This window comes from Oculina patagonica, chromosome 8 (assembly GCF_052425735.1).
Source record: "Oculina patagonica isolate OP01 chromosome 8, crgOcupat, whole genome shotgun sequence".
Taxonomy (NCBI): domain Eukaryota; kingdom Metazoa; phylum Cnidaria; class Anthozoa; order Scleractinia; family Oculinidae; genus Oculina; species Oculina patagonica.
Genome location: NC_135765.1, coordinates 11,311,742 through 11,322,588, shown reverse-complemented (window position 1 = coordinate 11,322,588; position 10,847 = coordinate 11,311,742). Strand labels below are relative to the sequence as shown.

General features: G+C 39.2%; 1 protein-coding gene and 1 pseudogene across 3 annotated transcripts in view; both read left to right on the top strand.

Annotated features, from left to right (window-relative positions):
• Positions 1-1,424: 1,424 nt before the first annotated feature.
• LOC144662627 (ficolin-2-like) lies at positions 1,425-5,404 on the top strand. 2 transcript variants are annotated; one of them, XM_078523488.1, is made up of 3 exons: positions 1,425-2,191; positions 2,743-3,004; positions 4,679-5,404. In XM_078523488.1, the coding sequence occupies exons 1-3, from the start codon at positions 2,102-2,104 to the stop codon at positions 4,966-4,968; spliced, it is 642 nt and encodes a 213-aa protein (XP_078379614.1). In that variant the 5' UTR covers positions 1,425-2,101; the 3' UTR covers positions 4,969-5,404. The 2 variants fall into 2 exon arrangements, with proteins under 2 accessions (XP_078379614.1, XP_078379613.1); XM_078523487.1 differs by having other exon boundaries at positions 2,743-3,092; positions 4,683-5,404.
• A 789-nt stretch (positions 5,405-6,193) lies between these two features.
• The window catches only part of LOC144662655 (uncharacterized), a 30,038-nt pseudogene continuing 25,384 nt past the window's right edge, over positions 6,194-10,847 (top strand). The window contains exons 1-2 of the transcript XR_013572493.1: positions 6,194-6,335; positions 6,470-6,569. The product of XR_013572493.1 is annotated as an uncharacterized LOC144662655 (transcript). The remainder of the gene's footprint in view (positions 6,336-6,469; positions 6,570-10,847) is intronic.

The window sequence follows — 10,847 nt, the reverse complement described above, 5'->3', positions numbered from 1 at the left end:
ATTGTGAAACTGTTAGGCAGTAGTTGGCAATTAAGGGCCTGTTTATACAGCGGAGAGTTGTCCCTGGTAGGAGGGTTACCCTCCATACCGAGCCACCTCGGACGAGAGAGCTTTTTATACGTTTCGTTATAAATAGCTGGGAAATGTTGGCTCGGGAGGCAGGGTGACCCTGGGTGGAGGGTCACTCGCTTTGATGGTAGGGTGACCCTGGGTAGCGAGCCATTTTTTTTCATATAAACAGTTCGGTTATATTTTTGCGTCGCCTACCAGAGACAAGTTGACACAAACGGAGAATGCGCAAACGCTACAATTGGCCAAAACAACATTGCAGATAATTTGAAATAGAAGTCGGTGGTAAATTTGTCTAAAAATGGTCTTCGTCGATGTTTCATGATCAGCGTTCCTGATTTTAGAAAAGGCCGCCATAACAGATATTTCAAAATAACTTTCGCCAGTCTTTTGAACCGCCAGGGCAAGTTTTGGCTCGGTCAACAGGGACAACTTTCTCATATAAACGCTCGACAAAAAAAAAAAGCGCGGGGGAGAGTGTAACCTTCCTACCAGGGACAACTCTGCTCCATACACTGAAAGGAAAATGCGCGAACTTGAGTTAAAAAAGCAAAGTCTGCTGTTGCAAAAATATACATTCCAGAAGTCTTTTGAAGTGTTGTTTTTTTTTTGACAAAAAACGAACAACAGACTGCAATTTTACGTTATAATGTTCTGTATGAAAAGTTTGTGATGTCAGCTTTATCGAAATTCAAAACAATAAAAGCTAATAAATTTTGTCATGTTGGTTCCACGAAAGTGTTCGTAATTCTGTAATAGCGAGAGTCCGTAATAGCAGGAGTCATTTCAATCAAACCTCTGTAGTTTTTTTCGGGGATCTGAATTTTGTCCGTAATAGCGAGTTGTCCGAGAGAGATATTCGAAGAACCTCCCTTGATCTCTCATAAAAAGGGAAAAATCGCTTAAAGGCATGCTTGCATGCAACACAAGAGGCACACAGCAGGAGTCGCTACAAACGAGCTACGACTCTACGTGGTTAAGATATCACGGAAAAAAATTGCCCTTTTTGTTTCAACTGAATGGTGCAAACCATCAATGGAAACCCCAATAAAGTATACATTTTCTGAAAGCTTATTGAATAAAGATTGCAGTTTTGGACTTTGTTTTGATCATATAGACCAAAATAAGCAACGTCAGCATTTTGTTTGCAATTATGATGTTGCGCAACATTAGGTTTATTTGAGAACACATTTACGTGAGAGCCTAAACTTTTATGTGGAATTTGATCTACATATATTGGTCTACAAAACGGTGTCTTAGATTTTTATTTTCATGCTCCATTATTTTTTTTATAAATTTTTAAACTTCATTTAATAAGCTTAAAGAAAATATATATTTTATGGGGGTTACAATTGATGGGTTGCACACATTTCACTTGGAACAAAAAGGGCAATTTTCTTTCCGTGATACCTTAAATAAACTATGTCTATTTCTATGCCCCGAAGTTCGTTTGGTTTCTTTCTATGTTTTCTACTTGATAATCGAAATCTTCAGGAAGTTTAGCCAGGAAAAAAGTCTTAAGTCCTTCCGGGGCGATAACGTTAACCGTGTCTTTCGTACAATGGAAATGCTGATTCACTAATCAACTAACAGCACAATCTATAAGATCTTTCATGGACCATTCGTCCGCCATTTTGGATTTGATCTAAATCCCAGAATTTCCCGTAAGTCAGTAGCCAGGTTTTATCGAAGAATGTAAAAAGGGATCCCTGGAACAAAATATCACGTTTTTGCGTTTTCTCCCGTCATTTCTCAAGAGCAACATTGGCAACGACCGTTAAATAAAGCATCGACCGTTAGTTGGAATGGCATCGACCGTTAAAAATGGCAACGACCGTTTACGAAACGGAAATTTGCCTCGCCGACAGAAAGTGTCAATCCGATCTTAATATTTGCCTTGGCAGTAAGCCACTGGGTTATGCTACTAGCTAGACATCACAGATGAACTAAACAATAATGTCATTTGTGTGTGTTATGTTGTTGCCTATAGCTGCAGAGCCTTTGCAGCCTTGTGCTAGTGCGACTTGTAAAAATGGAGCCACGTGCATTGAACAAGGTGAAGGATATCAGTGTCAGTGTACAGACAAGTTTACTGGAAACGAGTGTCAAACAGAAATACCAGGTATACTTAGTAACATGACCTTAATATTATTGGCTGGGGGAAGGGGGGACGGTTGTTAGGAGAGAGAGGGGAGAGGGGAAAGCAGAGAGGGCAGACATCCGTTGCATTGACATTACGCACAAAGCCCATGGATTCCGGACCCATACATATCCAAGTACATTTTGTATGGAGGACTTGCTTCCAGTTCTAGAGTCACCTTATTTATGGGCTAAAGACATAACCTCAGCTAACAAATTTCACGAGGAGACAGTCTGCATCAATGGACCTTAAGAAGTGTAGTCGAGCGCGGAATCATAGCTGGACTACAGAGGGCTAACAAGAAGCAGGAGATGGTCCAAACATAAGGAGTAGGATAGTTTTTTCCCTTTGGCCCTCAATTGTCCATGGGTTTGAATCCAATAAAAACTACGTTGTACCAGGGTTGTTCAAATTTTCTACATATGCTGTTCAGATATCGCACAATTTGGATTGATTTTCTTGTTACTCTCACACTAAATAATCAAGTTTGGTTTAGCCCCACGACAATTTACCTTGGCAGTTTTGTTTCACAGCTTTCAAGAACTGTGGTGAGTTGTACAAGTCTGGTAAACAAGTTGACAGTGTTTATTCAATCAACCCTGATGGCAGCCGGTGGGGGGTGGACAGTGTTCCAGAAGAGACTGGATGGCTCATTTGATTTCTACCGCGACTGGGCGGACTACAAACTTGGCTTCGGCAACCTGATTGGTGAATTTTGGCTCGGGCTAGATAAGTTAAACCGCCTGAGTAGCAGTGGAAGATACAAGCTGCGTGTCGATCTGGAAGACACTGAAGGTAACACTGCTTACGCCGAGTACGATTTGTTTGCGGTTGGCAGCGAGGTGACTAAGTACCAGTTGAGCGTTTGTCGTCGACTATTCCTCTAGCACTGTTTCCTTGATCTTTCGTACCGGATTTCTGAAGGAAATGTGACAGGCAAAAAAAACGCGTGAAAATGTGTTTTTCTGCGATGGAAATCGCAGGCCTGAACACTTTTCATCCCTAGTTTTGTCACAGGGACCCATACAAGCGGTATGTGACCGTTTGTATATTCGAAATATAAAGAAATGTATGGGATTTCGATGCGGTTTTTATCATCGTAAATACTGCTATAATTAACAATTATTCTTTGAAATCGAGGTGAATAGTGGTAGAGTATTCACCGAGCCGCGGAGCGGCGGGGTGAATATTCTGCCGCTATTCACCGAGATTTCAAAGAATAATTGTTTTAGTATATACACACGAAGTGATCTCAACAACAAGCGATCTCAAAATTTTCATAAGGAAACCATTTAAAGTCGATTTAATTGACCTCTCAATAGCCCAATTTCGATATTTTAAAATTCAGCCTAAAACAATAGAATTAGCTACGAGGCTCCGGGGAATAAACCCCACAAACTCTATAGTTTGGTCCCCGGAGCCTCGTCCTGAGGTCTATTGTTTTAGGCTGAATTTTAATATATCGAAATTGGGCTATTCATGCGTGGAAAACGTACATATAAGCGGCACTAACCGACATGCGCGAAACAGTTTACAGAATCTTCAAACATGGCAAATCTAGTTAATCTTCGATAAAATCCTCGTCACAATCTAGCAAAATGGTCCTTTAACATCACTCAAACCTGCAATCTGATCAAAAACCTGCTTGCAAAACATTTTGACCGTTGAATCAAAGCTTTTGAAGTTCACTTGAATTGAAAATTGAAAGAGCAGTTGGCGAAGGATCCACCTGAAAGTTTGAATTATAAGCTTACTGAATGTCTGCAGAACTGTGGTGAAAACTGGATGTTTTCTTGCACAAAGACTTTTTCCTGAATATTTGTGGAGGATCTTGGTTGAATAACACTTGATGTTGCTGCCGATAAATCTGCGGCGAAGAGCGACTTGACGGTAAGCAATTGGCAATTGTTTATCGTTTTAGTACTCGAGTTGTGTGGACATTGTGCTGCAAATTGCGAAATATGTAGTCTTCTCTTACTTTGAAAACCATCAGGCCAAATTTCTTAGCCTTTTTTTGTCTTTTCTGGTTCAGCATCTTCTTGTATTCTTAGTATTTGCGATTCAGAAACGCCGGCGAAACGCGAGTTTACGCCGGCCATTTTGTTTCAGTTTGGATCAAGCATTATTCACTCCGTAGGGAGTGAATAATGCTCATTAGCCCGAGATAGCGAACCAATCAGATTGCTTGAAACACCAAGATCACTGAGTGTGTATATACTAAATGACTATATTCCAGCTCAAAATAAACGTAAACTTACTTCATTTGCTGTATTTGGGCATCTCTACACTCAAAATGGCGAATATGAGCGATTTAAGGGTTTCGCGTTGATTGTTACTTCTTGTAGTAAAGTTTGCATTATCCGCAATATTTTTACTACGATAAGACCGTTTCGAAATCCCCATACATTTCTTTATATTCACTCTCGAACACAGCTCAATTGAAACATTATGCATCTTCATTTTGTTTAGGAACCGCTGGAGACTCAATGGCTTATCATAATGGCTATTCATTCACAACTAACGATCGAGATAACGACATAAGGTCTACTTCTAACTGCGCTGTGAATTGTCAAGGAGCCTGGTGGTACGAAAACTGTTCCTATAGCAACCTGAATGGTTTCTACCGAAACGGACAGTACACACCAACCAGATTGATGGACAGTCAAACATGGCGCGACGGCATCGTTTGGAAAACTTGGAAAGGATACGAATATTCAGTTAAAAAGACTGAAATGAAGATCAGACCGGTGGACTTTTAAATTGATCAGTGTTCGATGTTTTGGCCACTGAGACAAAGCTCTCGCGCGCAAAATCCCGCCAGCTAGGTCCAGCTACGGACGCCAGGACGCGTCAGACTCGGGTTGTTTCAGAGTTTTAGCAGTTTTAGAGTGATCAGTAGCGTTCTGCTCCTAAGGGCCGAATCGCACTAGCGGACAAATTTTGAAACAAATGGTAGATTTCATCATTAATGAGTCACTTGTTGCAGAACACAAGTGCGATTACGCTTTTCGAGACCTACAACTTGTCCAACATTTTAGGAAAACAAAGAAGCAGCTGTCTTATGATTGGTCCGCGTTGCACGCGCGATACATTTTGTCAAACAATTGCAAAAACAAGTGCGTACGACTTGTTGGACAAGGGCAAATTTTGTCAAAACGGACAAATCATCAAAGGGGCCGAAGTCCTGCCTCGAGGCAGGACTTCGGCCCACTTACCAAGTGAGGTAGGCCCACTTACCAAGTGAGCTTTTCACCTATTCTTTAAATTTCACCACGTCGTATGTAACTCACATATTTGTGTACATAACTGAACAGGAAATAAACAAGAAATTTCGTTGGCATGTTGCAGTGATTCGTTTTTTCTTATTTTCTAACATTTGTTAGATTATTCTGATCTTACTCGTCAAAACAAAACTACAAACATCAGGATTTTTCTTCAAATGAGATTGTCATATGCGCCAATTTACGGTTCGGTAGATCGTGCGTGACTTGGTTTGTACAAAACACGTCACGCTGGACTCGTCACGCTCTAGTTGCTAAAATATCAATGTTATTGACGTTTTGTTGCCTTACACTTTTACCAGCAGTATCTGTCGTTTTAGCCAGTGAACAAGCTCCTTGGTGGTGGACAAGGGGAAATGAACAGGCCACAGAACTAGTCAGGACAATTAGCACCCTACCCTCCCCGTTTTTTTTTTTTTTTTGTGCTATCTCCACCCTCCCCACACCTCCTCTTCTCGGTCGCTGGCCTTTCTCTACAATCCCCGACCTGTGATGCTGCCTCTTTTCGAAAGAAAAGATGTAAATATAGGTGTATCTTAACATCAAGAGACTTTTTTATTTCTATATTTAACGCCACCCATTAATTTTTCATTTTTAGTACCAAAGACTGTCGAGTTTATTTATCATAAGGTGGCGTGACATATGGAGTTCTTTGGTCACATTGAAACCGGATAAGTGCTTTTGATCTCGTGATCAAAAGCAAATTTGCAGTAAACACCCTCGGTTTGATCGGGAGTGGCTTTTCAGTGTTCCAGCGAACGTGAATGAAACAGATTGCTGAAGTTTTAGAAGTCCTAAACGAAAGAAAAATTTAACAAGAAACATTATCGTTACTGACAACAAAGGTGATTAGAAAGAAGGAATTATTATTTACTTCGCGTGACTTGTACGCCTTGTCTAGACGACATGTTTGATGAATGGTTCTTTGCATGAACATTATTTCTATCTCGATTTAACGAAAGTTGTTTGTTTTTTACAGCAACACATCCGCTTCTGAGGTCCACAGTTGTACCTTCTTGGTGACTGCGATTAAAAGGAAACGTTTCCAATCGAAGGGAAATTTTACATTCAGCAAAAAGGTTGGTAGATGCGTATAATTATAAATTATGAAACGTAATCACAATTGGTTGACACCGCAAGCAAAATATGGAAATTTCATTATTTATGGATCGAAAAGTAGCAGTCACTTCTTATGAGCATAGACAGCAAGAAAATCTTATTAACTAGTCTGAAAGCGGAAGTGTAAACGACAAAGAGAAGCCATATGTATATTGAAAGTGAAACCAAGATTCCAAGCGTTCTTAAAAGGAAATGCTTTCTGAAGTAGAAAGAATCGCTTCTTGGTTGGAGCTGTTGATTTGGCGAGTAATATGCCAAATTTGGTTAAACCTAATTCCAGATTTAAGAGATGCTACTAATTAATCGATTCCCATCGTGCGTGTCCGCCGATGAAGGCTGTACATTAAGGAATACTAGGCATACAGTATTACTATCATGGAAATCTGTGTAATATATATATAAACACACTGTTGAGAAAGGGCGAAGAAGTGTAAATAACCCTGCCATTGTTTTATATAACTATTAACCTATATGCAGCCCAACGCTTAAGTTACATTTTGTCGTGTAGGTTTTAATAATTAAGGGCAGTTTTCTATAATTTTCATTAAAACGAAACCGAACAGATTTTAATGAAAACTCAAGTCGTTTTATGAGCAAACTTAGTTAATGAATTTCTCCGAGTATGTTACTGATACAATTTACACGTAAACAACCCCCTGCAGTTAGCGATGCTGCATAAATCATGTTTATTTTAACAACCACCAACCTCCCTCCTGACCCCAGCCCTTCAGCTTGTGTTTTGTTTTGTTACTATGTCGGACTATGCACTTCCGCTTCTGTTCACTAATAAGTCTATTGTTTGGAATTACAGGCAACTTTCAGGGGAAATAACATAAGATAAACAGTATTCAAAAAATGTATTTGCCTTATCCCTCCCTGCTACGCGGTGTTTGACAATATATCTCAAACTGAGTGTTGTTCATTTTAGAAACGATTCGCCACTTTCCTCTGGGACACAGTTCCATTTTTTTAAAGATTTTTCAGGGGAAATCTCATCACATGCAGTAACTGGTATGTAAAAATTATAAATAACACCCTTACTGAGAGCTTTGTTCCACATGCTCAACCTAATGTTTGACACTTTGAGGCATTATCCATGTTGATTGCCTCAACATAGTAAACACCACACCATTTCTTTATAGCAGAAAATTTTTGATAGGACTTTTTTAAAAAAAAATACATAATAGCAAAGAAATATATAAATATTTTCCATATTCATAAAAGATATATAATTATTCACAATTAAGTCCTCAATATTCCTACCATGTTTTTTGAATAAAATTAGTCATTCCTGGATTTCAACCTGTACAGTAGGATAGAGTAAGTCATTTTAATATTTTTTCCTTTTCCAAAGCTCTAGGCCAGTATAATTAAGTATTAAATTTTTATTACCCTACCTTTTTGATACCTTTATATCTCAACCCTATCTCTATGTTAAACTTCATTGGTTACAGGATGAATTTTCCCTTTTGTTATATAATTTTTATATTTTTTTGATGACCAAAAACTTTCAAAAAGACATTCAACATAATTCATGATGTAGACAAGATTTGAAAAGCCACCTATTGAAAAGGTCACTGATGGTTGATCCTTATGAATTTAATGGTAATGGAGCTAGTGGAAGTGGTGGTGTTGATGGTGGTGGTGATGCAGGTGGCCATTGAGCTGTTGGTATCTGTGTTGCTAGTGGTAGTTTGTGGTGGTGACACAGTTGGCAGTGAACCTGGTGGTATTGATTGTTCTACTTGTAGAGTGTGATGGCGATGATACAGTTGGCAGTGACCTTTTTGGTATTGATTGTTCTACTTGTAGATTGTGGTGGTGATGATACAGTTGGCAGTGAACTTGGTGGTATTGATTGTACTACTTGTAGATTGTGGTGGTGATGATGCAGTTGGCAGTGAACTTGGTGGTGTTGATTGTTCTACTTGTAGATTGTGATGGTGATGATACAGTTGGCAATGAACTTGGTGGTATTGATTGTACTACTTGTAGATTGTGATGGTGATGATACAGTTGGCAGTGAACTTGGTGGTATTGATTGTACTACTTGTAGATTGTGATGGTGATGATACAGTTGGCAATGAACTTGGTGGTGTTGATTGTACTACTGGTAGATTGTGATGGTGATGATACAGTTGGCAATGAACTTGGTGGTATTGATTGTACTACTTGTAGATTGTGATGGTGATGATACAGTTGGCAGTGAACTTGGTGGTATTGATTGTACTACTTGTAGATTGTGATGGTGATGATACAGTTGGCAATGAACTTGGTGGTATTGATTGTACTACTTGTAGATTGTGATGGTGATGATACAGTTGGCAATGAACTTGGTGGTATTGATTGTACTACTTGTAGATTGTGATGGTGATGATACAGTTGGCAATGAACTTGGTGGTATTGATTGTACTACTTGTAGATTGTGATGGTGATGATACAGTTGGCAATGAACTTGGTGGTATTGTATGTACTACTTGTAGATTGTGGTGGTGATGATACAGTTGGCAATGAACTTGGTGGTATTGATTGTACTACTTGTAGATTGTGATGGTGATGATACAGTTGGCAATGAACTTGGTGGTATTGATTGTACTACTTGTAGATTGTGATGGTGATGATACAGTTGGCAGTGAACTTGGTGGTATTGATTGTACTACTTGTAGATTGTGATGGTGATGATACAGTTGGCAATGAACTTGGTGGTATTGATTGTACTACTTGTAGATTGTGATGGTGATGATACAGTTGGCAGTGAACTTGGTGGTATTGATTGTACTACTTGTAGATTGTGATGGTGATGATACAGTTGGCAATGAACTTGGTGGTATTGATTGTACTACTTGTAGATTGTGATGGTGATGATACAGTTGGCAATGAACTTGGTGGTATTGATTGTACTACTTGTAGATTGTGATGGTGATGATACAGTTGGCAATGAACTTGGTGGTATTGATTGTACTACTTGTAGATTGTGATGGTGATGATACAGTTGGCAATGAACTTGGTGGTATTGATTGTACTACTTGTAGATTGTGATGGTGATGATACAGTTGGCAGTGAACTTGGTGGTATTGATTGTACTACTTGTAGATTGTGATGGTGATGATACAGTTGGCAATGAACTTGGTGGTATTGATTGTACTACTTGTAGATTGTGATGGTGATGATACAGTTGGCAATGAACTTGGTGGTATTGTATGTACTACTTGTAGATTGTGGTGGTGATGATACAGTTGGCAATGAACTTGGTGGTATTGATTGTACTACTTGTAGATTGTAATGGTGATGATACAGCTGGCAGTGAACTTGGTGGTATTGATTGTACTACTTGTAGATTGTGGTGGTGATGATACAGTTGGCTATCAACTTGGTGGTATTGATTGTACTACTTGTAGATTGTGATAGTGATGATACAGTTGGCAGTGAACTTGGTGGTATTGATTGTACTACTTGTAGATTGTGGTGGTGATGATACAGTTGGCAGTGAACTTGGTGGTATTGATTGTACTACTTGTAGATTGTGATGGTGATGATACAGCTGGCGGTGAACTTGGTGGTATTGATTGTACTACTTGTAGATTGTGATGGTGATGATGCAGTTGGCAATGAACTTGGTGGTATTGATTGTACTACTTGTAGATTGTGATGGTGATGATACAGTTGGCAGTGAACTTGGTGGTATTGATTGTACTACTTGTAGATTGTGATGGTGATGATACAGTTGGCAATGAACTTGGTGGTATTGATTGTACTACTTGTAGATTGTGATGGTGATGATACAGTTGGCAATGAACTTGGTGGTATTGATTGTACTACTTGTAGATTGTGATGGTGATGATACAGTTGGCAATGAACTTGGTGGTATTGATTGTACTACTTGTAGATTGTGATGGTGATGATACAGTTGGCAATGAACTTGGTGGTATTGTATGTACTACTTGTAGATTGTGGTGGTGATGATACAGTTGGCAATGAACTTGGTGGTATTGATTGTACTACTTGTAGATTGTGATGGTGATGATACAGTTGGCAATGAACTTGGTGGTATTGATTGTACTACTTGTAGATTGTGATGGTGATGATACAGTTGGCAGTGAACTTGGTGGTATTGATTGTACTACTTGTAGATTGTGATGGTGATGATACAGTTGGCAATGAACTTGGTGGTATTGATTGTACTACTTGTAGATTGTGATGGTGATGATACAGTTGGCAATGAACTTGGTGGTATTGAT